Source organism: Ochotona princeps, chromosome 12 (genome assembly GCF_030435755.1).
Source record: "Ochotona princeps isolate mOchPri1 chromosome 12, mOchPri1.hap1, whole genome shotgun sequence".
Lineage (NCBI taxonomy): Eukaryota > Metazoa > Chordata > Mammalia > Lagomorpha > Ochotonidae > Ochotona > Ochotona princeps.
In genome coordinates, this window is record NC_080843.1 from 65,610,261 (window position 1) to 65,638,107 (window position 27,847).

At 46.9% G+C, this 27,847-nt stretch overlaps 1 protein-coding gene across 1 annotated transcript in view; it reads right to left on the bottom strand.

Moving 5' to 3' along the window:
- Nucleotides 1-6,126: 6,126 nt before the first annotated feature.
- TNFRSF19 (TNF receptor superfamily member 19) overlaps nucleotides 6,127-27,847 on the bottom strand; it is a 71,303-nt gene continuing 49,582 nt past the window's right edge. Inside the window, exons 5-9 of the mRNA XM_012926745.2 lie at nucleotides 19,027-19,191; nucleotides 17,501-17,626; nucleotides 10,161-10,263; nucleotides 8,611-9,004; nucleotides 6,127-6,135 (exon numbers count right to left, since the gene is read on the bottom strand). Coding sequence (XP_012782199.2) covers nucleotides 6,127-6,135; nucleotides 8,611-9,004; nucleotides 10,161-10,263; nucleotides 17,501-17,626; nucleotides 19,027-19,191 — 797 coding nt within the window. The remainder of the gene's footprint in view (nucleotides 6,136-8,610; nucleotides 9,005-10,160; nucleotides 10,264-17,500; nucleotides 17,627-19,026; nucleotides 19,192-27,847) is intronic.

Below are 27,847 nucleotides of genomic sequence, written 5' to 3' on the forward strand. Positions count from 1 at the left end.
CAACCATCACCTTGTCTCCTCTGCTAATTGAGAAGATTGGCCATTGGGAGGAAACTCAGGCTGTGTAGGGGAGAGACAGATGAGTGTGGAGCCAGCAGTTGGTTGGGATTGTCCATGTCCAAGTAAGTAGCTCTTCTTGAGTCTCCTGTTTCAACAGCCAGCCTCATCTGGAGGGATAGTGACCTCGTATTTAGGACTTTGGTCCAGCCAGGTTGATCCCCCAAATCACCCTTAACTGTCTCCTACGCAGTGTATGTCTGGGGTCCAGTCTGATTGAGTCTGCACATGTCAGCGGTTTGTAAACTCAGAAAACATTCTCCAAGGCAGTTGGCAATGAGGGTCCTGGCTTCTCCTCACTAAACACCCACCTCCGGAAAGAACACCTGCAGGCACCCACCTATACATAAATAAGAGTATTTACACACAGCCAGAAGTGTGGATGCCTTCATTAGGGCTGCCTGCAGGGAACAGACAGGCTCCACGGTTGCCACCACACCACAGTCCTTGGCCCCCATGTGCAGTAGTCTCAGGAAGCTGGGAGAGCTTCAAGGGCAACAGGCACAGGGTGCATGAACCTTCCGCCCCCAAGCCTGAGGCCACTCTGCTTTCCCCAGAATGCAGGGGGAAGCACTGCTCAGCCAGGTGAGAACAACTCATGGACGCAGACGCATTGCCAAGATGGAAGTAGGGAGAAAAAAAAAATGAGTGGGCAAGGTTTTAGCTTTCTGATGCAGATCATTGGCGAAGGTCTATTCACGCTGACTCAAACCTGGTGGCAGGGTGGTCCCCGGCCCAAGTTGAGCAGGACCCTGAGTCTGAGACCAAGGCTTTTGAAGAAAAGGCTTGCAGGTGCAGCAAGGGGTGAGGCACCCTGAGTTCCTGCTCCTGGAACCCAGTGTTGGAATGACAGTAGTAGGTGGCTCAGCCAAGCCTTATGCATATGGTCACTGTCCGGCTCTGTTCCCTGAAAATGAGAATCGAATCAAAGTGACCCAGGTGACGGGTGGCAGGCTCGGCTCAGTGTTTGTGACCATGAGGCTGGCTGTCCATCTCTGTCCCTGGAACAGGGCCTATTTCCCACCAAGGTGGAAGGGGTCTGCCCCTGGAGCAAGGTCCACCTCTCCTGATGGTACAAACACCCAAGCTCTGGGAAGATCAGAGATCTTAGTGAATTTTCACATTGTGTGACTTGCTTAAATATGAGTTAAGAGTGTGAAGTTGGCAGCCCTGGATGGTCAGGGCGCCTGGGACACTGGAGCCAGATCTTAGTCCTCAGCCACCAAGCACTGTGCCCCTCATATCCATTACTCCCTTTCCCAGAACTAGCTGGTCTATCCCTGTGCAGGTCTAGCCCCTACACCTTCCGCTGCCTGCTGAACACCACATTTGCCCGGGGCTCGGTCGCTGCACTCTCACACGGTCACTTCATTTCCTGACTGGATGATACGTTTAAGCCATGCTCACATAGCTTATCGCATCCCAGGTCAGTGTTTTCAAAAATTGGACAATTCCTGTTTGAGTTCAAATGGGATAGACAAATTCACAATGGCAGGTAGCCAACTGCAAAGGGACTTTCATTGTAGTGGTACTCACGGACACAGGAGGGTGTGCCAGAGTTTTTGAGAAATGGAATCAGTAGATAGGTTCATTTCCATGAGAAAGTTTTGGAAATCCATGCGTACAAAGATTCTTCACTGGAGGGGCCATGTTGTGAATGTAGCAGACTTCCCTGGGACCCCATAATGAGTACCATTTGGGGACCTGGTTGCCCCAGTTCTGATCCAGATGTGGTTTCAGGCCCCCGGTTTTGTTCTGACCTATCCCTGGCTGTTGCAGCCACGTGGGAGCAAGTCAGTGGGTGGAATCTCTCCCCCACCCCACTCCTGTCATTCTGCCTGTCAAGTAAATAAATCAGGAAATAATTTTTTAAATTTCATGGATAATGTGTATAAGAAAAATCATGCAAGGATTTCAAGTTTTTCCTTTTTGCGGTGCACCAAGACAAGTTTACCAGTTGACTCTTGTTCCCCAGCAACTGTGGAGTGCTCTTGCACGCTGCTGATCTTACTAAGGAATGCTTCAGCACCTCAGAGGTGTTGGGTCAGTTTTCACAGGCAGTTGGTTGACGCCACAGCTCACTCAGCCCCCATGAAGAACACAAAAGACCACAGGAGCTGAGGTGCCTGTGGGAGGGGTGAGAATTCCATGTTGTTAAAACACCAGGGATCCCCAGCTGAGAGAGCTTCTTATCACTGTAAAACTGGAAAATATATACAGATATATATTTTCTGGGAGGTTTAAAGTTCTCTGTCAAAATCGAATCATAGCCTGAAGAGTTTTACTGTTGAGACTGTTGGGGAGGAGGGCAGGAAAGGCAGGAAGAGACAAGGAAGGCAGGCAGAGTGAAGGAAAAAGAAACTTCCGAGTGACATTGCTGCTCTGTGGAAGCCCCTTTTCTTTCTTTTCTTTCTTCAATCCAGGGGGACACCAAACTGACCCCCCCCAAGGTAAGAACACAAACTTTTTTCTTTAGTTCCATCCCTCTTTGTATTAAAAAAAAAATGAAGACATCATGATACAATCTTGATAACAAACTGTCCCTCCCCTTAAAAAAAAGTTTCTTTATTTGAAAGTCAGTTCCACAGAGAGAGGGAGAGATCTTCCATCTGCTGGTTCGTTCCCCAGAAGGCCACACCATGAACAAGGCTGGGACCAGGCTGAAACCAAAAGCCAGGATCATCTTTGGGGTCCCCCACATGAGTGGCACGAGCCCCAGCGCGTGGGACGTCTGCTACTGCTTTTTCCCAGGCTGTGAGCAGGGAGCTGGATTATGAGTGAGGCAAGGTGGGAAATGACCTGTGACCGTATGGGATGCCTGACTCGCAGGTGGTGGCTTTCCGCGCTATGCCACAACGCGGTCCCAGCAGAGCTTTACAGAGTAACTTGGGATACTCCTGAGAGACACAAGGGGATGTCAAAATGCTCAAGGAAAATGGAATTAAAAGCTTAGTGCAAGAAAATCTTAGAAATCCAGGTGTAACTTTTCTCATAATATTTTCAAGAATTAAAAAAGTCCCTTGTATACATGACTTTCAAAAAGCTCTGCATTAATACAAACTTGCATTCCTTTTCACACAGATCCTGTGAACTGTCCTCACGGGTCAGTCCACTAGCCAAGACGCAGCTCACCCTCCACAGGCCGAGGGGCCCGGGAGCACTCTCCTGGGAGGACCACAACTGGGTGGGCCCCTCCCCTGGCCTCCTTATCCACAAAGCAATCACCTTCCTGCTGCATGTGTCAATGAGAAGACCTTGTACAAATTTTATTCAAAAAAAATTTTTTTAAAGACATTACAAAACTGTTTATGATAATTTACAAATTTACAAATTCCAGTATGAAAAACGGTGATGATGAAATCTATCTTAAAGCAAGGGTGGACTTGTTTTTCCTTTTTATTTTCCTTTTCTCTCTTGTCTCTCTCTCTTTACCAGCACAAACAAAAGTATTTAATCTAGGTAACAGTAGAATTAACACTTCATCTAGAGTAGAAAAATCTACATTTAAAAATATATTCCATCTACACAAAATTAGAAAACCTTTGAGTTGCTTGCTCCTGAAGTCCTTGTCTCCTTCTTGCAAAGGAGTCTCAAAAGTGTGACGTCACAGACTGAAGCTCCCTCTGCAGTGTGACGTCACAGACCGGAGCCCTCTGCAGTGTGACGTCACAGACCAGAGCCCCTCAGCAGAGTGACATCACAGACTGAAGCCCCTCAGCCATGCATTTATTCTAGATAGACTTCCAGAGCCAGGCCTCCATGAAGCAGTGTACGAAGTGCTGTGGGGCACTCCAGCAACACGAAATGCAGACCGCATTTTTTTCAAGTGCTTCCAAAGAGTGTAAAATATGATACTACTGTCCGTTGCCAGAGTAGGCAGTAGTAAGTCTTCGACTCGACAAAACTAAGCCAGCAATTTTCATAGGCTGTATGCAGTGCCATTCATTTCAACTCTGGGCATTTCTCTGCTGATCAAAAGCGATGTTGCAGGATTTGGGGCCAAAGTCTTCTGCAGCGAGCATTTGGCTGCGAAGTTAAATCAGGGCTTGACATATGGAAAATATATTCAGCTTACACAAAAGAACACAGCCCCGGGCTGCTTTGATCATCCCTCCAACATAACAGACACCATCGGATTGCAAACAGCGATGCACACATGTGAACCACAGGGAGCCACTCAGGAGACGGCTTGCACGTTCATAGACTTCGTGGGGCCAAATCCGGAATATTTCACACACATTGCTTAAAGGCAGTCCCCCCTAAGAGCTGATGAGTGCCAACGTCTAAGAACCACTGACTTCAGCTTACAAAGGAAATGAAAAGAAGTCAGTCAATTATGACTTGGCACTAGGAATAAGAAAACGTGTGAGTTGCCACGACGTGGCCTTCTTCCCTATTTCAGCGGAAGGAACTGAGATCAAGACAAGCACCTGGGACAACGAAGCCAACAGGACATGTATCCCACCTGAAACCCACGACTGGAGAAAGGCTGTGAGGAAGAGGGTGCATTGTCTGTGGGAAAGTAAACAAACGATGGAAGTGTCTAGGGGTGTAGGAGGGATGGGAGAAATATTGTTACATTGATTTTTAACATGTTGTTAAATGTGCAGGCTACTGACTCGGGTAGAGCAATTCCAAAGCCAATTTCCAAGTGCCCAGCGACACAGGGATCACCAAAGGCTTAGTCCTTGGTTCGGTGGGAATTCCACAGGGTTAATCCTAAGCAGGAGGAAAAGAAAGGCCAGATCAAATCATGCAGGCTTGTGTAGGAAAAAAAAAACCAAACGCTTGCCCTAGAAAGTCCTTTTCAGGACTTACAGATTCAGGGCCGATAAGACATTCCCTTTCTTAGCTTTGGAGATGATTCCAGCGTGTGCATAACAACAAGGCAGAAGATGGAGTTCCTTCCTGGAAGTACTGTACTGTGCCATGAAACATCAGAGTTCATCGTTAACTGTTTTACGCCCTGCGGTGTCCTGGTCAGATGACACCATGGCAGTCAGACTGTCCACCTAAACACCACCTGCAAGCCCACTGCTTTCCCTTTTGCGTCTCATATAAGGTGTATTGTCTTGGAAGACTCCATAGAAGGCAATCTGATGGCTGTCCCTTCCAAAACTTTCAGGATGATATAGATGAAAGACCATTACGTTTATAAATAGCACTTTTTTTTTTTTTTGGTAGAAGAAAGTCTGAATCTTCCGAACTCAGGCTCAGGGACAGAAGGGGCAAACGTTTCCGTCACCGGATTTCCACATGCATGTGCTAAACCATTGCATGCAGGTCTCCAACATATGTGTGCCGAGTGGTTTTCCAATGAGGGCAGTGGGTCTCCCTTTCCAGACCACACTTACTAAGCCACGGACAGCCGCTCTGGCTTCCCACCACAGGCACATGTCAGGGGCTGTGGTCAGAAGTAGGGATGCTGGAGAACAACTGTTCTCTGATTCCTAGCCTGGCCAGTTACCTTTGTCCACTTAGCCCAAGACTCAGGCTGGCAGCTTGAAGTTAGTTCTAACCAGACTAATGCGCTGAGATGGTGGAAAAGTGACCTTCTCAAGCAACTGATCACATTGAATTTTAACACCAAAGCTAAAGTGATGAATTGGACATGGACTTTTAGTAGGACAATAGGCTACACAGAATTATTTCCAGTGAGAAAATGTCCATGAAAATGTGCGTTCTGGGTCTACGGGGTGTCTCGGGAAGCCACACGTGCCATCCAAGTCAGCAAGCATGCGTGTGCTTCCTCGGATCTGTCCATCTTCCCGCAGGTGCGACACAGATCCTCGGCCTTCAATGTCACCCTGGCATAGGGAAGCTTCTCATTCAGGGGAGATACAGAGAGGCGGCCTGGAGCCCAGCTTTTCTGTGTTGTTGAGATTTCAACTTACAGCTGGCTTGGCTCAGAAGCAATTGGTTGGGAGGCCTAAAATGCCACCTATTCGGTTCACATTTCTTTTGTTCCCAGAAGCTTTGCGAGGTCCGACTGGACAGCAGTGTGTAAGCCCACGTGGAGTGTCCATCGGATGGCAGGCACACTCCTCCACCGCGCAAAGATGTGCCCCTTTATGCTTCCTGAAAACGACAGCAGCAAAGCGTTAGAACAATACCTTGCATGGTACACCTGCTGGAACAGAATGGCCACAAGTGATGGCTCAGAGATTGCCCTAGCACTCTATGTGAATTTAATAGCATCCGGCCCCGTGGGCTCATTCAAACACGGAGCCAAACCAGCTTCCACGAAGGAAGGTTTTCCTAATAACTCTTTCAGTCAGCCACTATTTGCAGAGCACCTCAAAGATGACGGAGTAGCCTACCATAATGAAAGCGTGTTAACCAACAGCTCTTCTACTGATTTCCACTGTCATTCAAACACCTGGCAGAGCCGGTGCCTTCTTTGCTGTGCTCCTCTTAAGAATGGCTTCCCCGTTGAACTTGACAGGACAATAAGATGCTGGACTCTATGTTTGGTATACGCTTGCAATGGGGGAATCTCAACTGAACTTGAGCTGTGGTTATGCAACAAGGTGGAGGAATCCACCATGGTGGGAGGGCTTGAGGAGGGGTGGGGAGAACCCAAGTACCTATGAAACTGTGTCACATAATACAATGTAATTAATGAATTAAAAATAATAAATAATAATTAAAAAAAAAAGAATGGCTTCCAAATGAACACTTTAGGACTCCCCACTCTCCTTTCTCAAAAACAGAGACCATTCATGAAGAGTGCCAGTCTTTATCTGTAACCTGGTGTGTATCTTGAAATCTCCAGTAAACTACTGAAGAGTGTTTGGAAATCATTAGGGAAGATGAGCTTTTTCTGATAAAGCTCTCCCCAAAACACTCCCGGCTCCGTGGGGTGCCCATCCTCAGCAACCAAGAGCTGGTCCCTTGTCCTCATTACAGGAGGTCCTGGTTCTCCTCAGGAAGGGACCACACACTGGCCATTACCGGAAATGAGGAAGGCTTAACTATATGCAATAACCCTTCACGAACTCACCAATCATGTAGCTATGATTATGGAAAAACATCTTTTCTAGGTCTGAGGAGGTTATCCAAAAACAAATCCTCTAAAGTTTTTTTGAATAATAGATTTTTAAAAATTAAAGCTTGTGGGCCTGGTGTGATGGTGCGATTGGCTAATCCTCCCCTTGCAAGCACCAGAATGCCATATGGGGCCAATTTGTGTCCTGGCAGCTCCACTTTCCTTCCAGTTCCCTGCTTGTGGCCTGGGAAAGCAGTTAAGGACTGCTTTGGGACCCTGCACCCTGTGAGAAACCGGAAGAGGCTCTGGCTTCGGATTGGCTCAGCTCGGGCCTTTGCGACCACTTAGGGAGTGAATCAATGGATGGAAGATCTTCCTCTCTCTCCTCCTCTCTGTATATCTGCCTTTCCAATAAAAATAAATAAATCTTTTTTTTAAAAAATGAGTCCCACGGGTAAAAGAAGACAGTCATCCCCATGGCTGGATCCTAAACCATCACGCTCCTCATCAGATTCTGGGTGGTCTTGAACCATCCACAAAGAGGCTCGGGTGTAAAAATGCAGTGTCTGGAAGCAGATGCGATCTGCTCTGGGAACTGCCGCCTCGCTCCGGCTACGGACGAAAGTGTAGCTACGGCTGCAGCCGCCCTGCCACAGCTCCCAGACAGAAACACCCAGGCCTCCTCAGTTAGGGACAAGCCCGTATCAGGGCGCCACACAAACTACACGGGAATCTGGGGAACGGAGAGCGCCAATATCTGACTCAACTCTGTCTCGGGGGAAGGAGGCGGCGTGCTCCATCAGGTGCATCGGGCCTTCAGCCACAGCTTTGCAGTCTGAAAATATGAAATGGACAATTCTAGAAATAAACGGCTTGTAAGTTTCAAGCTGTGTGCTATTCCGAGCACTGTGGATGCCATCCTGTTCCATCCCTTGGTCCAGCCAGCACCTCTATGCGCTATGCACCACCCACCTGCTAGCCATCCAGTAGAGTCTTGGTTGTCAGGTAGACTCTCCCACTATGGTGATGTTCATGTTGAAGTAACCGCATTTTACTTAGTAACGGTCCTGAAGTACAAGAACGTGGAACCCGGCAACCCACATAAGTAAAAGAGGAAGTTCTAAACTGCTTTCTTTTCGTGAAAAGGTGAAAGTTGTCAACTTGAGGACAGACAAAATCGACTGCTGAGTTGATAAGAGCCTATTGTTTTGATTCTCTTACTGCATGTCAATGCAGGGGAAAAATGGTGTTTTCTCTAGGACTGGGGTCTGACGGATGCTGGATGCAACCCCAGTGGTTAAGGTCTAACTGCTACAGCAGGAGTCTTGAAGAAGACATCAAAACAGTTATGTGTTATTTCTAGGTTAGCTCTGATGGTTTTTTTTAAATACTCTTAAATTTTATGTTAAAATATATTTTCTTTCAATGTACACAAATTTAAGAAAAAAAAAAAAAGAAAAAGCCTTATAAGGCTTCTCCTCAATTTGATGGTGCAGATAGAATTCTGGTCCCTCCAGTCTACACAGCCAATGCTACCCGGATACCACAATCCAGCATCACCTTACCTGGAGGGGCGTTGGAGTGGCAGAGGTCACACTGTGGACACCCATCTGCTCCGGAGGGCTTCTAGCAGGTGCTGGTGCTGGCTCCGGCGGTGTGTGCGTGTATTTAGATAAGTCCGCATTTGCTGTATGGCTTTCAGAACTCATTTCCATGAGAACAGCTCTGCCGACCCAATCCTGACTACTGTTTGAATCCAAAGACACCGAGCTTTCGTTTTCTGGGCTCAGAGAGGGAAGGTCTTCCCCGGCGAGTTCGGGATAAGAGCCAGCGAAGGAGATGCCGTCCCCAGCTGTGGGGTCCTGCATCAGAGGCCAGGCATCGGAAAACTCCCCACAGACGGACAGCGAAGGGGACCCGAAGAAAGCTGGCATCGTTTCTCCAGCCGGCCCTGCGTTTCTGAACACAAAAATCAGAAGATCTTAGTCTGTGGTGAGAAAAAGATACTGCCACCACGCGCAGTCAGCTGTAACTTTAGGTCTTATTTTTGTGGTCAGAATGCTACTGCTTCCTACTAAAAATTTGCCTCACTCAGCTAAATGACTCCATTTTCTTTTTCTTTTTTTTAAGACTTGCTGATTTTTAAAATTGGAATGGGAAATCTACAGAGAGAAGGAGAGAGAGAAAGATTTTCCATTCGCTGGTTGACTTTCCAAGTGGCCACAATGACCAGAGCTGAGCCAATCCGAAGCCAGGAGCCAGGAACCTCCTCTGGGTGTCCTACATGGGTGCAGGGTTCCAAGGCTTTGGGCTGTCCTCAACTGCTTTCCCAGGCCACAAGCAGGGAGCTGGATGGGAAGTGGGGCTGCCGGGACATGAGCTGGCACCCATATGGGATCCCGGCATGTGCAAGGTGAGGACTCTAGCCACTAGGCTATTGTGCCAGACCCTCTTTTTACTTTTGCACCGACTTCTAACTGAAATAGGCTAGATCCAACATTTCCCAGACATGAAGTCTCCTGGGTGTGACATGATTATTGGTCATGAGTACATGGCATGTTACACATGGGGTGAAAGTGCCAAAAATGATGAGAATAAGATGAAAATTAAAAGGGCGTAGAATATGAAGATTGTGGCACTAGATGTTGGCAACCTTGACAGGCCTACTCATTTACTCTTGTCAAAGAACTGACATCTCCTGCCTCCAGACTCACTGATGATATTTATAAAGTGATGTCGTGGGGGAGATGCTGGGCTTAGCAGTTCAGCTGCCGCTGAAGACACCTGTATCCCACACTAGAGTTTGATACACAACTCCAGCTTCTGCAGACGCACCCAAGTGATGCCTCAAATAACTGGCTTTCTACCACACACGAGGGGGACCCAACCGAGTTTCGGGCTCCTGGCTTTTGTCCAGCCTGACCTGGGGTGTGAACTGGGGGGTAGAAGGTCTCGCTGTCTCTACACCCCTCCAAATAAACACATAAAGATTGAAAAAAAAATGCTTGAGAATTAAAAAAAGGGTGATTTGCCACAGTTTCTCATGAACGTTGGTGGACATTAGACTGTACTTGCACAGCAGACAATGAGATTCTGATTAAAAATAAAGAGTTACCTCTCCTGAAGGGTGGCTGTCGAGTGCATCCCACACGCTAGAGCTGCCCGGTTGGCACCGCAAGCCTCCTCGCAGCACAGGGATGGGATCAGGTGCACAGGTCCTGGGGAAACAAGCATAGAGTGAGGGGCACAGGCTCTGCTCTGCCCCACCTGCCCCCGCCAACCTGCTCGCAGATGAACTATTTGTCTTTTCTCTTAGAAGCCAATGAACCCCTTCCAGGAGGAGGTCCCCGGAGCATCAGACACAGAGAAGGATGTGGGAAGTGGCCAGGCAGGGGCTGAGGGGGGCGAGTTAGTGCTGCAGGGGGCAGAAGTTTGGGATGGTGAAGAGAGTTTTGGGGTGGATATAGTCATGGCTGCACAGCCACGTGCATGTTCTTGATGTTACTCAACTGTGCACTCGTGAATGGTGAAGATGGCACCTGGTGGGTTGTGTGTGACTTCCCACAATGCAACAGTGAAACCTGACCATAATGCAGAGGGGGCGGGTGTGCTTCACGGGGACACAGGGACAGCGAGGCTTTGTTGCTGAGTGCTCTTGGAATACAGACAAGGACAGAAGGGCTTACTGCCTTAATTCAGTGTGCACAGACACACACACACACACACACACACACACACACACGTGCTGTCTTTAACTTCTAGCAGTGTAATTTCAGGATGAAGCAGATGTGTGCCCAGAGCTCTATGAATCATTATGGTCACTGAAGCCATGCCTGGTTTTGCTTTCAAAGATAATACAAGCTTATTGAAGAGAAAAACTAAAAAACATAGAGGGATTAGATAAGAAGCTTAAAAATAAATATTCCTGAATCCTATAAACTGGAAATCAACACAGTCAACGTTTTTTGAACATTTTAGACTTCTCGTTGTACTTGGGCACATACTTGGGATTTTATGAAACCACAAACACACAAAAACACATACGTGTAAACCTAGAGAAGGACTTGCAGATGTTCTACACGCCCATATATGCAGGTATGTCACTATGTGTATTCACATCCCATGAGGAACGGCTCTTTATTTTTACGATCAGAAATATTATAAAACTAACATCTCTCCTTTTAAAATCGCATATCAGGGGTAGGCGTCTGGTTGAGAGGGAAGAGGCCTGTTTTCCACATTGGAGTCACTCAGTCCGCTCCAAAGTCCAGCTGCCAACCAATGCCCTGCGTGCGGCAGGCACAGGCTCGAGGGGCCCCTGCCATCCACGTGGGAGACCTGCATGGTGGCCCTGGCTCCCGACCTCAGATCCTGCGGCTGTTGCAGGCATGTGGAGCAGTGCAGGTGGGAGCTTCCCTCCACCCATCAAATACATATGAAAACTTGTGGGGAGAATGTTCTGCGGAGACAGAGTTGCAAATCCACGTTGCACGGGCAGGATGCTCAGCACGGCCGCCGGGAGCCCCCTCAGAGCCACATCTCCATCTCGGACCATCTGTGCCCACGCTGCTAGGAAAACGGGGAATCTAGCCTGGATCTGCTGCCAAGTAATGCAACAACACGCATCCTGAGCACTTCGAGAGGTTTCAGAATTGTTGAAAAGCAAAAGACATCGTAGTTCCTCACAGAAATGAGCCTGGAACTTCCTATTGTGCCATAAAGTAAGAGTGTTCAAAATGAGACAATACTAGGAAATGACACCTGATTTAGCCTGGAGGGAATTTCATTGGTTAAATGCAGGCGACATTAAGAGTCAGAATAACCAACGACACCAGTGGATTTTACCCGTTGAATAACAACCACAGAGTCTCAGTTGACCACAACAAATAAATGAACAGGTAAGAAGGGAACTTTCTTCCTTACGTTGAGAAGCCAAATCATAAATGTAGGAATGACGGTGGAATTAGAAAACCATCATTTGCTAACCATTGTGGTTTTAACTGATTCAGGAGAGAATCTGAAGATGCTAAACTAGGGAATGGTTTGGGGAACGTACTCTCAGAGCATCTCAAAGGGGAAAAACAGCAATTTGAATGTGGAGAAACCTGCCATTTACATCCCTGCCTGAGCGATCTAGATTAGCCGACATGGGCATGGGATGAATGATCAGTTGTGTCTCCCGATGCTGGGCACCAGCGAGGACAGAGCAGCCCCTCCTGTGTATTCCACAATGTAATCCTGAAAAGACAGGTGGCAAGCGCAAACCCGGGGTCATCCTAAAACACTACTAATCCTGGAGTTTTCAAACTTGGCAATGTCATGAGACACAAAGAGAAATGAACAAAGTACCCCAGACGAAAAGAGACCAGAGATACTTGGCAACCAATTGCAGCAGTGGCCTGGGGAACTTTCTTTTGCTATGAATGACATTACTGGTTAATTAAAAGCATACAAGTGTGCTCTACAGACTATAAAATGAATTGAATTTCATGTAAATGTCCCAACTTGTATTCATTGTGTTGCTGTCACATAAGAGAGTATTTTTGCTCTTAGGAACACTGAAACATTAAGAGGTAAATGCATAACAATTTACAAAACTCACAGAGACAACTGAAAAATACATGTGTTTTGTGCTATAATAAGAGAGGGAGAGAGAATGTGTGTGTGTGTGTGTGTGTGTGTGTGAGAGAGAGAGAGAGAGAGAGAGAAATAAGCCAAAGTGGAGATGAGATTAACTATCCGAGGTAAAGGATAGGTGAGAATTTTGTCTTATCCTTTCAACATTTCTCCAAGCCTGTAAAAACAGAAGCTTGAGGACAAGCAGCGCTGCTGTTGGCTTAAGGAGGGAGTGTGTGAGATGCTGAGCACACGGCCTCCGGGCGTCACGCGGGTGCTCGCAGCAGGTGCACCGTCTTAGGGCGGCCAGAGACAAAGCCATCTTGTTTCTTCTCTGATGGAAGAGAAGTTTGAAGAAAGCTGTATTTTATCTTAGCTAAAGTGAAAGCTCAGCTCTCAAGAAACTATCCGCACTAACTTTGCCTCTGATAACAGTGTTCATGGGAGAGTACCCAGGACACCAAAACGCGAGACGGCTTCGGAAGCTCATCCAGTTACTGTCAACAGCTGTCCAGAGTCTGTTATTTACATTGGCAAAGCCAAAGTTAGATAGACACATGCTGTGAAGTCTTAGAGTTTATTCTTAATCTGTTCCTTAATTGGGCAAGAATCGCCATATCCAACATGAGATCAAAACAGTGACCCTAAGAATACTCTAAAACACAGAAAAGCAAACACGCGAGTTAAAAAAAAAAATCCGTTCATGATGGATGAAAAAATTTGCTGGGAAATAGAGACACTGAACAGGAATCTATCTGAAATAACAGAAATGAAGATTTCAATGCGTTAAATAGGAAAATACAAGGGGAAAACCCTAACAATTTACTTGGTGAAGCAGAAGAAAGTATCTGAGGCAAAAGATACTCAGTCAGACAAAAGAAAAAAAAAAAAAGAAAAAACGAGCCCAGCGCGGTGGCCTAGCAGCTAAAGTCCTCGTCTTGCATGTGCCAAGATCCCATATGGGTTTGTGTCCCACCAGCCCTGCTTCCCATCCAGCTCCCTGCTGTGGCCTGGGAAAGCAGTCAAAGATGGCCCAAAGCCTTGGGACCCTGCACCCATGTGGGAGACCAAAAGAGGTTCTTGGCTCCTGGCTTCACTTTGGCACAGCACCAGTCATTGTGGTCACTTGGGGAGTGAATCAATGGGTGAAAGATCTTCCTCTCTGTCTCTCCTTTATATCTGAGTTTCCAATAAAAATAAATAAAATCTTAAAAAAAAGAAAAAAATGAGGAAAACTGAAAATATTGTTTGAGGTGTGCGGAATAGTAAGAAACAATCTAACATATGTGCCCTAAGTGTTCCTCAAGGTGCGGAAAGAGAATAGATTAAAATGCCTATTCAATGAAATAATAGAGAATTTCCCTAATTCAGAGAAAGATGGGGCCAGCCAAGTACAGGAAATGGTCAGAGCTCCTCACGGACATGATCAGAAGTGATCTTCACAACAGCACATTTTAGTCAAACTCTCAACAGTAAAATATAAAGCTTCTAGAATGTGCGTGAGAGCAACACCAGATTACTTTGCGAGACTCTCCAGACAGATGGCTTCTCATCAGAAACCCTTCCACGAGGAGATTTGGAGAGAAATAGCCAAAGTTCTAAAAGGAAAAAGGCCTTCCAAACCAGAAATGGAAAGGATCTGTCAGCACTCGTTCAGCTCACAAATGATATTAGCAAGATTCCACACTCACAGAGAGCCACTGCTATGAAAGAATATGAAGGCAGAAAGTCTCCTAGTGACAGTACAGATAAAATCCAAAGCAAGTAACAGAAATACTTAGGAGAAAGCAGCAGGAATAAGTCTACCTATTAATGATAATCTCGAATTTAAATGACTTAAATTCTTCAGTTAAGACACAGAGGCCCAGCGTGGTAGCCTAGCAATTAAAGTCCTCCCCTTGTACGCACCAGGATCCCATATGGACGCTGGTTCTAATCCCAGCAGCTCCACTTCCCATCCAGCTCCCTGCTTGTGGCCTGGGAAAGCAGTTGAGGATGGCCCAAAGCCTTGGGATCCTGCACCTGCATGGGAGACCCGGAAGAAGCTCCTGGCTGTTGCATCCACTTGGGGAGTGAATCAGCGGATGGAAGATCTTCCTCTCTGTCTCTCCTCTCTGTATATCTGACTTTGCAATAAAAATAAAATAAATATTTTCAAAGAAAAATACAGACTAGCTGACTGGATTAAGAAAACCAGACCTATCTACTGTATGCCTACAAGAAACAAAGCTCACCAGCAAAAATACACACAGAATGAAAAAGAAGAATGGAAAAAGCTATTCCACATGAATGGAAAGCAAAAACAAGAAGGAGACAAAGAAGGGCAGTATGTAATGACTAAGGGATCAATTTAACCAGGTGATTACTACAAAAAATGTACATGTACTCGATGTCACCTTGATATATGTATCATATATATCTCTATATATGAAGACCTAAATCAATGAAACCAGAGATTTAAAAGATGTTGCAATGGATACCAAAAATATAAAAGAATCATCCAGAATTGCTGTGAATAGCTATACTGCCAACAAACTGTAGAATCTAGAGAATTATAGACTTTTAGACACATACTATTTATCAAAATTGAGTCATGAAGACACAAAAAACCTGAATAGACCAATACCCCAAATACTAGAGTAAAACACTGGGGAAACCCTGCACCACCGACACAGGTAAAGACTTCTTGGAGGAGCCCAGAAGCACAGGCAATCGGAGCAAAAATAGGCAAGTGCGACTCCAGCAAGCTAAGAAATTTCTGCACCGCAACACTCAACAAAGGGGGAACCGACAGTTAGTGAAAAGTCCTTGCAGACTGTGCGGCGAGAAAAGATTAATGCCCAGAACTTATGGAGATTTAAAAAAATTTTTTGCAAAAGACTTATTTATATTTATTGGAAAGGCAGATAGAGAGGAGGAGAGACAGAGAGGAAGATCTTCTGTCTGTTGATTCACTCCTCAAGTGGCCACAGTGACCAGAGCTGAGCCGATCTGAAGCCAGGAGCCAGGAGCCTCTTCCAGGTCTCCCACGTGGGTGCAGAAGCACAAGACTTTGGGCCATCCTTGACTGCTTTCCCAGGCCACAGCAGGGAGCTGGATGGGAAGTGGGGCTGGTGGGACACGAACCGGTGCCCATTGGGATCCTGTTGCATACGAGGCGAGGACTTTAGCCACTAAGCTACTGCAATGGGCCCAAATATATGAAGATTTTAAGAAACTAAACAACAAGAAAACAATTCAGTGAAGAAATGGCTGAAGGATATGAGCAGACATTTTTCAGAGGATGAAACTCAAATGGTCAACAGACACATGAAAAGATGTTCAGGGTCACTAGCCATCAGGGTCATGCAAATGAACACCACCATGAGGTTTCACCTCCCCAAGCTAGCATGGCTGCCATGCAAAAATCACACAGCACTGAATGCTGGTGAGGACGCAGGGTTGTTTGTGGGGATGTAAATCAGAACCATCATTCAAGAAGACAGTACCGACATTGCTCAGAAATCTGACAACAGATCTATGCGATGACACACCCATCCCTGTCCTGGGGATTTACACATACGAAATGAAATCAGTAAATCAAAGAATTATCTGTGCGCCCATTTTACTGCAGAACATTTCACAATAATAAAGGTATGGAAACAACCCAAATATCTAGCAATTGATGATTTGGATAAAGGCTGAACTCCTGTTTTTCTTTCTTTCTTTCTTTCTTTTTTTTTGCAACAAAATTGATGCAACTGGAAGCCATTATGCTAAATGAAATCAGTAGTCCCCAAAAGACACATATTGTATGTTTTCTATGATATGTGGCAGGTGCAGAATATTAAAAACCTGTACAAATGAACATCTTGTAGTCTGCTGGCTCTTCTCAGCCCTTGTTAATATTCCTGTGGAACTATGGTCTTCCTACGTTTTACTTGTTAAATATTTGGGTTCCTGGTAAACTAAGACTGTGATTATAGGATATACTGATAGTGTGTCTTTGTAAACATTACAGAAAAAAAGAAAGGAAGGAAGAAGGGAGGGAGAAAGAGCACAAGAGGTATCGCTATCCTCTTAGAACTTTATGAAGTCCATTTCTCTTTATATCAATAAAAATTGAAAACCTAAAAAAAATTAACTGCAAAATTCCTCCATCTGCATGTCTTCCAAATAAAGATTAGCCGCCTGCGAAAGGAGAGTGGTCAGGACAGACTAGGCCATGCAGAGTATCAGCATAGTGGAGGTAGGAGCACTGCTGTGTTGGATTGTTGGCTAGGCAAGACTTCCATTCTCAGATGAGGTCAAGCTGTAAGGGGACAGGAGCAGGATGTGCGTCCGTGAATATGAAGTTGTAAGTGGCCAAGAACGTTCATCCAAGTTAGAGACCAACTTCCATTGGAATTACTGGCTAGAGAGTCCGGTCCATCAGTCATTTAAGAGGCAGTTTATGGAAAACCGCCACGGCCCTCCTTCTTCCCTCTTCCCACAGAAATCCAAGACGGCGCAGTGGTGCTCCCTCTGACCTTGAAGAGACAACAGAGGAAACCAACTCCTGCTTTCCCCCGCGTGAAGCGCTTTCACTTCACACTGACTCCACGCAAGAAAGGCAAACTCGCCTAAAACAGCGGCTGGGGAATCCTAGAACTTTAGCAGCATGCTGATCTTCTTTTTTAATACTTTTGAGAGCCGAAAAACATTCACACGACTGTAGGGGAAGGCAGGAGATCATTTCAGATTAGCTTTTACTAGAAAAGCGAGCACAGCAACGTGGCTGTGAGATGAACTGGAGAACTTTTTTTGCAGCTTTCATATCCACAGCTGGTCCAGCTGGAATGCCCGCGTGGCGCAACTTACCGTAAGGCTGGCGTGCGGCCTGAAGACACTGCGTGCAGGCCCTGTGCGCACACGGGCTGAGTCGCGATCTGTCGAAACACGACAGCTCAGAGCCATTGTACTGCACGTCCTGCGACCTCAGAGACCCTACACAGGACAGGGAGGGGAGAAGGGTGAGAATTCTGTCAGGGAGCTCCGCGGCCTCCATCAGGGAGCCCTGTTAATATCGTCGTGGTTATCAGCACCACTGTGGCTTTCGTTGTTTTAAAGAGCTCACCCACCGGCATTCCAAGGTTTGATTAAGATGCTGCATGACTGATCGTGTGGCCACAGCACGATAAACTGGCCGCAGGCTGACAACATCCGAAGTCAGAAATGCATTGGATACGCCTAACTTATTCCACACCTAGTTTATCCTTGTCTCCTTCCACGTGCTCAGAACATTCCAGCAGCTTACAGAACGGAACAATCCCCCAGCACAAGCCTATTTTGTAGTGGAGTGTAGGTATCCACGTGGCTTATTAAATCGATTACTTGAAGGGGAACCTCAGAGGATTGGAATGTGGGCTCTTTTACATCTAAGGTCAAAACACTGTCAGACCATCTTAGCTGCAGGACTGCCTGTATTTCTTCCTGTATGAGGCACAAGTATGAAATAATGTGGCGAGGGGCTGGCACAGTGGTTCAACAGGCTAATCTCCCTTCTACCTGCTAACGTCAAAATCCTTCATTGGCACCAGTTCATTCCTGGCTGACCCACTTCTGATCCAGCTCCCTGCTTATGGCTTGGGAAAGTGGCAGGATGCCCAGTGGCCAAATCCTCTCCTTCAAGTGCTGGAATCACAAATGGGTGCCACTTTGTGATCCACCTGTTTCACTTCCCATCCAACTCCCTGCTTGTGCCTGGGAAGACAAGGGAGGTTGCCCGAAGCCTTGGGACCCTGCACCTGTGTGGGAGACCTGGAGGAAGTTCCTGGCTCCTGGCTTTGGATTGGCTCAGCTCCAGCTGCTGTGGCCACTTGGGGAGTGAACCAGTAGACAGATGTTTCTGTTTCTCCTTCTCTCTCTAAGTCTGCCTTTCTTAAAGAAAGAAATCAAGCAGCAGAGGATAGCCCAAGTCCTTGGGCCTCTGTCATGTGGCAGACTTGGAAGAGGCTCCTGGCTCCCTGCTTTGGACTGGCTCAGCTCTGGCCACTGCAGCCATTTGGGGAGTGAACCACTGCAGGGAAAAATCTCTCTGTGTGTCTCTCTGTAAATCAGTTTTGCCAATGAAAATAAATAAATCTTCAAAAAAGATAATTTAATAGGAAAGTTCAAAATGTTGGTTACTTAAGAGGATTCTAGGGCCAAGAATAATTTTTGTTCTTGCCTGGTGGCCTGAGACAGCACCGTGCATTCAGCAACCTTGGAAAGTGCTGCCTTTCCCGGTGCGGCCTGCGCATGTTTTCATAGCTGCTCATCACTGTCAAGTCACTCGTTGAATGACAATGACAGTAAACATATGCCCTCCCGGCCACGCTAAGCCATATTGGGAGCTGGACACTCACAGCTGGGCTTTTTCTCCATGAACTGTCTCTTGCAATAGATGACGCAGAGGATCAGGAGGGCCAGTAGCACAGTGGCCAGGGCGCTGCAGATGACGGCGGCCAGGGCCGTGTCCCGCGGGCTGGAGGCTGTGGACGCAATCTTCACGAGGTTGACCTTGCTGGTACCTGCAAACCACAGGGAAGGAGTCAGTGTTCTTTCGGACCGACCCAGGACATACGACACCAAGAAGTTGAGCGAGGGCCTTTGTGCAACAGCAATAAAGCTCGAGAGAACCAGGGTGAGAGACTTACACAAATGGCGCAGCCACCCTTTGTCTAAGACCCCTTTAAAAACACGACTCAATCCTGCACCTCGGAATGCTGGATGTACCTCTCTGTTCTTACCACACTGTGGACATATAACCTTCCACACACCGTGTTGCGGAAATGTGCTTTTATGGGGCTGATGCTACGGCACCGCGGTAAGCCTCTGTCTGCAGCACGGCCAAACCCTTATGACTGCTAATTGGAGTCCCCCTGAAGATACACCTGGAAAAGCAACAGAGGATGGTCCAAGTGCCTGGGCCCCTGCTACCGACGTGGGAGACCCAGAAGCTCCTGACTGCTGGCTTTGGCCTTGCCTAGGCTGTTGAAGACCTATAGGGATTGAACTAGTGAATGGAAAATTCTGTCTCTTTCCTTTTGCTGCAACTTTGCCTTTCAAACAGATAAAAAAAAAAAAAAATCTTAAGAAATCTGCTTTTATGTCCTCCACAAGCAAAGCTGTAAGCCTGGGATTTTTCCTTGTGTTGCCAGGGCAGCATGCTTGGGCAAAGGGTAACTCCTTGGGCACCCCCTGAAGGGCAAGTGCATCTCTCGGGCATGGAATGGGATCAAAGCCCACACAGCAACAGTGATGCAGCGTGTCTGGGCGTGGCGCGGGCCCTCCGTCTCCCTTCTTGGTGTGAGTTGACACTCCATGAGAGGATCGCAGGCCCCTGTGCTCCTGTGTAGCAAAACTGCTTTTCAGTGGATGAGGAAACCTCAAAGAAAAGTCTCTTCCGGTATCCGCTGGCTCCCAGATGTCTTTAGCAGACTGCATCATCAGCATGCCAGAATGCCCTTCGTTGGCATGTCATTTTCTGGGCTCCTTCAGCAGGTATGTCATATTTCTTCCATAGTACCACTAGACTACATATTTAAGCAGACTGAGCCACAATACCCAATTTCTGAGACAAGAAACATTTTGAATACCATAGCTGTTAGACTATTCAAACCCACTGAATTTCCAGGGAAAAATCAGTGTTCCAGTATGGAGAGACACACACGGCCATGCTTATGGAAGTTAAGCACTTATTACTTCCTGGCTAATGGTACATTCTGGGATCCCACGGCCTGGGTCAACCTCTGCATGTGTGTCTCTCTGAGTCTCCAGGTCACTTCTGTTCAGATGGGCACCTGCTTCATCTGGTGGTACAGAGGATTAAATATGTTACCATGGAAAGCACTTAGGACAGGCCTACGTGTACCTGGAGCTGTAGGAACAGAAGCCACTAACAATGATGCTAGCACAGCCAGCAATTTAACTACCCTTAGGGAACTGCCATGAGCTTCTTTAAATCATATGCTGTAGCATATCCCACTAATTAAGCCCAAACGGAACTGCAAGCGCAAGAAGTCTAATTGGAAGGTCAGGGACAGCATCCCCTATCATACAGCACCAGTTCAAGTCCAGCCTGCTTATGCTTCCAACCCAGCCCCCTGGGAGGAGAGTAGATGGTAGACCAATCCTTGGGCCCCTGCAGTGCACAGGGCAACCAGGACAGAACTGCTTGAGCCCAGACCTGGCTGCTGTAGCTATTTGCAGAGTGGAATTCTCTCTCCTTGTTGCTGTTTTTTTTTTTTTTTTTTTTTTTCAAATAATACACACATCTTTAAAACAGAAGATCACTTACAATGTCCCCTCCCTAAGTGAGGTGATGTGGGCCTCACTGCCCGCTCCCCATGTCCAACTCTTCGACATGCCATGCCCTGCACAAGTCCAATGCGCACCTCCTGTGTGAGTGAAGTCACCCAGAAACCAAACCCCAATTCACTTTGATCCATTTTATTTGCTTCAATATAGCCTAAAAGCATCCATTTCCATGTGCATTCAGTACGCAATGATTAGTGACATGGTTTACATTCTTTAGTGCTAGCATTTCAAAGCCTCATGGAATTTTGCACCCACAGTGCAACTCAGTGCTGTGTTTCAATTGCTCAGGAGCCGCGTGTGCCTAATGGCTATTGTGCAGGGCACTGTGACCCTAGAGAGCAAGGGTTCATGCTCACTTTGCACAAGCCAGCTTGTCAGTGGTGATATGCCCCTCCTTGCTCAGTATTCGCCTCCAGCCCAGTAAGGTTAGAACTACAGAGAGACATCAGAACGAATATCACTAAGTCACCAAACAGGGTAACTAGCAGGAAGAGTCATTCTGCAATGTGAGCTTTGGTGTTTTTTAGTCTCAATGATTCTGGAAAAGCACGTGAACTACGTGACTTGGATGTCAAACAGGAGTGAGCATGCATGATCACATGCGTCAAAGGCCATTTATTTACACATATGTTGAATCTTCATATTTTGTCACTGACTGATACGGAGAAACACCACAGTCGCCAAACAGCATATACTAAATGTTCATGAGATAGCCAGCTAAACAAATCCCACTCCTGACCTGTCCGAGATTAAATGGAAAGCTGCAAGCCTCCATCAGAGGCCAGGCTCACAAAAGGACGCAGGAGTGCAGGCACAGCTGCACAGACCCTGGCAAAGAAATAGCTCAATGGGGATTACGTCCCCTGCAAGCAAAAAGAGGCCTCCTGCGAGGGGAAGTGACTAGCAAATGCCAGCATTATCTGCTGGGATCAAAGCACGAAGCTGTGGGAAAGGCCATCTCATTTACATCTGTGAGAAAGGTCCCCTTCAGTTTTTTTGGCCTCCGCTCTGTTGGGTAACCTCGCTCTATCAGGGTGGGCTTCAGCAGGAGCTCTCATCCAATGAGGAACAATACACTGTCGGTCTGCAGTGAAGCGCTCGCCTTTCCCAATGATGTCTTAACTATTAAGTAAGCTCATCGATGGATTCAGCAATGGATGTCCAGGAACGCCCTCCAAGGAATAGGGACTTGAGGGTGGAATGTGACATGCTTGAAACCCATCTAAAATGCATGGTTCAACTTACTTGCCTTCATCTAAAAAATACTTCTCTAATTTAGAAAAGAGTTATAGGTGCCCAAAGTGAGGAATTTGGTTTCATTCAATTTGGTAGTTTGTCACTGGAGAGTGAAAACAACTTCCTAGATCAAATGCAAAATCTTGTAAACATGGCTCTCTCTCTCATAGGGCACTAAGACTGCAATTTCAATGCAGTTTTATTGCCATGATCACATCATCTTTAAAGAGAAGTACATTCGACCTGCTGCTGATTTGCACAGCTCCCCAGGCAGTGGCAACCAAAGACGGCCAAGAAAGGATGTGTTTCATCACCCAGGTTTGCAGAAACAGCACCTGATTCACTTGAGCATCCTCACCAAGGCCTCGTGGCGGGGAGGGCACAGGGAGCTTGCTTTCACCTGCTGGTTCACTCCCCAGATGACCACAGTGGCCATAACCAAGAGCTGAATTCAGCTTCCCCTCATGGGTAGCAGAAACCAAGGTCGGTGACTGGTGCCCCCAACGCTGCCTCCCAGGGTCTGTCTTCGCAGAAAGCTAGAGTTGGGGTCCAGAGCTGACCATGAAACCCAGGCGCTCTGGTGCGGAATGCTGGGCAAATGAAGTTCTAGAATAGAAGTCTTGGAATTGCATTCTTGATTCCTTGCACAGGCTTGTGACTACACAACAGCTCTTTCAACAGGAAAGTAGTACATCGTTTTTAGCTTCGTCACACAATGCCGACCTAAATACGGAAGTGATGGGACACTGAAGTCAGTGCTGTTTGGTTTCAGAAACTCATTCACAGAAGTTCCTAGTAAAGCTCATTTTTTAACAATCCTTTGTGACCGAAGTCGTAATAAGAAAAGGGAGTGAGGGAGGTTTGTCCTCGCTATAGCAAGTAGCTTAGCTTCTATTCCCGAGTTTTTGTTAATTGAGATCTCGCTGAGAACTCCTCAGAAAAGCACCACTACATGAGAGAAAGTATTGTTTTGCTGACCTGTGGTTGCTGCAATGATATTGGGATTAACGATTCATTCTACCCACAGCCCTGGCTGTACTCCCTGCTAGCAGTTCACTAAGCACAGGGAATGCCTGCAAGGAATTCTATCCCTCCCTTATTAGGATTCTGACAGCACTTCTGCAGGAGTGGGACTAGCGACCTCCACATTCTTTGGAAAGTTTCAACTTTTCCAGAAACAAAGGCATCTGTTACCCCCATGCATGAAGTCATGTGATTCCACCATAATCTTAGTGCTGTCCTTTGACAACGGACTTCAGAGAGCGGACTGTCTTCTCAGATTTTACATGACACACATTTCACAATCTACATCTCCCTAGCGTTCAACCCAACTGGATTCTTGCGCTGGGCTTCCTGCTGGATGTTAGAGAGGATGAGGAGAACCTGGCAAGACGAGGGAGGTCCCCAGCAAAGCTGGTCCACCTTGACCTTCTCTGGCATGTGCTGGAGTGGAGCATCCTGCCCCTGTCCCCGAGGAGCATGGGAACGCAGCCTGGGGGACACGGATGGTAAGGAGATTGTTACAGCAGACATGCAGGCCCCAGAGGCAGCTGCAATGCAGATACCTGCTTCTGTTGCTTCTGTTGACCTGTGAGCACATCACACCACACGCACACACACTCACACACACACACACACACACACACACACACACACACGTGGCCAGCACCCTTTCAGTAATCTCACTTCCTAATCATGTGAAGCAGAGGGCCCATAGGATATGGGATGACGCAAGGCCCCAAGCCACATGTTACCGGTTCCACCGCCGTGAGTCAGCCCGTGGCCTGTCCTCAGTGCTTCGGGTCTGTGCGCCCAACAGGCTGCAGTGCCCTACTCTGGATGTGCGCCACTGCTGATAGAGAACATGCCACCGGGTCATGGGAAGCTGAATGACTCAGGTCTGGTTGTATGATGGCTGGGCTGGTGTCTGCAGGGAGGACAAGACAGGCCACAGGGTGACACCAGTATTTCCCAGACAGAACATCTGTCAAGTTCCTGGCAGGTGACTCCCTATGTGGTCACCTGTCCACAGGGGAGTGCTCAGAGCCTCAGTCCAGGGACACCAGGGAGCCACTCTGAGTAGGCATGGCAGCGTACGTGAGCCGTCACTGGGTGCCACTGAGGCAGGGAGGGGCTGCCACACTGTAGAGGTGACCCACTGGAAAAAAGCCTTGTTGGAGAGTGACAGAACAGCACGTGTGATGGTGGCAGCGGCTGGAATCGCCAGACTCTGGTGCAGTTCTGCTTCCTAATCGTCTCCTGCTCAACCGCCCCAGTTTCCTGGCACATGGTGTCAAAACCTGCTGGACAAAACACCCTTCTGCCCAGGAAAGATCCCTAATAGCGGGCCTGATCAGGCCGAACTGGCCTGGGAGGTGGGGGGAGCAGGTGTTGAGGCTCTGGCTCTTGGACAAAACTCGTCACCTGTCTCAGTGGGCAGATGAAACAGCAGCTCCTTCTTACCCAGCCTTACAGAGGCTCCAGGAGCCAGAGGGCCTGGGTGATCCCCTCAAGGGCAGGCGGCCTCCTGCAGGGCCAGCTGCAGAGCTGATGTCCACACAGTCCTGGGAGTCCTGGGAGCCCTCTGAGGCTGGGTGTTTGTCCCCCACGCCAGCAGGAGCCTGGCCTTTCCAGTAAAGGTCACGCTGGAGAGGGAGTCTGTGACTCACCACTCTGGAATGTGGACCTCCAAGTCTGAGCTGCTTTTGAAGTTTTTTTTTTTTTAAACTTATCTGTTTTCATCATCACTTGAAAGGGAGAGACATCTGCATCCACTAGTTCCCTCCCGGAATGGCTGCCACACCAAGGCTGAAGGCAGAGGCTTGCCCTGAACTTTGATTTATCTGGAAAACAAGGAATCCTTCCAAGGCAACTCATTGAGCACCAAGTCCCTCCGCAGGATTCCTACCAACCAGAAGATCTGGGACCACATGGCAGAAGAGACGGAGGCTGAGGCCACAAGGATGGATAAACTCACCCAGTCTGAGGGGTGCTCCCAGACAACCTGTCCCCCTGAGGTTTTATCTGCACATCAAGCCCTGCTTTGTTCACCGCTATTCCCCTGGCCCATCACCCATGTCACCCTTGGAAGCCTCAAGGCCCTACTCTTTTCTGTAGCTCAGGGCACTGCATAAGAGTAGGGCCTTCAAGACTTCTGCTGATGAGACTCCCATGCGCATGCACATATTTCAGTATTATTTTTCCCCTGTTAATCTTAAGTGAATTCAATTTGCAGCCCTACGAAGGAACCTGGAAGGGTGGAGGGCAGCCAATACTTTTTTTTCTTCCTGATTGAGCTCAGTTGCTTCTTCCAACAAGTGGTCAGTTTCAGACACTGATTATTAAGTGAACTGGATAAAGGAAACCATTAAATATTTACACCATTTCATCACATTAAGAGTACTAATCTTAGATTTCCACTCAAGATACTTTTGTCCCCTTCCATCTAAAACTACTCAGAAGCATCTGGAAGAAGGCCCTAGGACCGCTCCCAGAGAGCTTAGCAGGAGCAGCCACATTTGTTTTTTGTGGAACGCTATCTGAATGATCATCAGCACCATCACACCTACCTTGCACCCAGCACCCACCAGGGCCAGCCCGCTGGTCTTTCACTGGCTGGGTGTCACAGCAGCTTTTCCCACCCAGTGTCTGCTGATGACAAAGCGTGTGTACACCACAGATATTTTTAAATTCCTGAGCTCAGCTCTGTTAGACCCTAACGCTTATGCCTTAGAAAGAAATTATACTACATTCTTTTCAACCATTGAGCAGAGAAAATACACGATGGCACAAAGAATTATTGCTTCCAGATTAGCAAATTTTGGTTAATCAGGTAACATGCAAACTACAGTTTAATACAACTTCAAAAAACGCAAACATGGAAATTCAATCTTGATAAACTGAAGATGAAAGAGACTGTTTCATCAGTCAGAAACAACACCCAACAGTTACGTTTTATTTTAATAGTATGATTTTCAAAGCCTGCATGGTAGAATTAGGCAGTATTGAATTCCTGTGATAGGGGAAAATGAATTGGATATGCCATTTTTATCTACTAATGTCTGTGATCTTATCATCACACAGTTTGGTGTGCAGAATAGTACACTTGTTCGCTGCCTCTGACAGTTCTTTCCAAGCATCAGTGGAGATGCAATGTTTCCCGGAGTTTCGGTCCGTGCTTGGTTTCAATGAACAGTTACGGATCCTTAGACGCTTAAAAATGCATTTTGCTAAAAACATTTTGTTTTTGATATCTACGTCCAGTAAACTATAATCCAACCATGGCTTTCTCTGCTCCTCTACCATCACCAACTCCAAGCGGAAGTTTAATAAAATAAAAGCCTGGTGAGCAATCTATACTAGCATTACTCTCCAAGTTAAAGCAAGCATTAGCAAAGAACTTTTTGCAATCTTAACTTGGGCCAGGATACATTCCTAGAGAATACATTTTACCTTCTTAATCAATTATCTACATCACTTCAAAGTCTGAATTTTGGATGTGGCACAAAACAGCTTGCCAATAAACAAAATAATTGGACGTAATTTTGGCCTTAGAACTACAGGTATTTCTTCAGTCAGAAGCTGACAGAAATATTACTTCAACATTAGTTTACCTTATTGATCTTCTGTCTATATCCACATTTATATATATTTTCAAAGATTTATTTCTATTGGAAAGTCAGATATACAGAGGAGAGACAAAGATCTTCTGTCTGCTGATTCACTTCCCAAGTGGCCACAACGGCCAGAGCTGAGCTGATCCAAAGCCAGGAGCCCGGAACCTCTTCCGGGTCTCCCACATGGGTGAAGGGTCCCAAAGCTTTGAGCCATCCTGAACTGCTTTCCCAGGCCACAGGCATGGAGCTGGATGGGAAGCGGAGTGCCATGATTAGAACTGGCACCCACATGGGATCTCGGCGCTTGCGAGTTGAGGACTTCAGCCGCTAGACTAACGCGTTGGGCCCCACAGTTATATTTTAAACATGGGACAGATTTTTTTTTTAGTTGTGGTAAAATACACATAAACTTTACCATCAGTGACATTGGGTTTACTTGATGTGCAACCATCATAACTTATTCCTTCTAGTCCCAAAGAAACTTACTCTAAGCAGGGATGCATCTGTCCAGACTCCCGGACCTGGCAGGCACTAATCTTTTTTTCTTGATGCATTGGTCTGTTTGCATATTTCCTACAGATGGAATCATATTGCCTTTTGTGTCTGGTTTCTCTCACTTAGCATGATGTTTTGCAGGTCATCCATGGTATAATACGTGTCAGAATGTCATGTCTTTTTATTGCTTAATAACATTCCATTGTAGGGATGTGCCACACTGCAGTCAGTACTCTGGGTTCTATTCTATAGATAACAAGAAGTTGCCTCCACGTCAGCACACATTCCCCTGAAGTGCACATGAATCATTCTCCTGGGTACATCAGGAAGCAAGTTTCAGCAAATTTGAAAAGTCTGAAATCACGTATTTTTCAATCATAGTGGAACACGTGAGAGATTAATAAGAGGCAAGAAAACTGGAGAATTCACCAATATTTAGAAGGGAAAGCGCACTCCCAGGGCCAGTGTTGTGCAGTGTGCAGCCACTCGGCATTGGTTCGCCTCCTGGCTACTCCACACC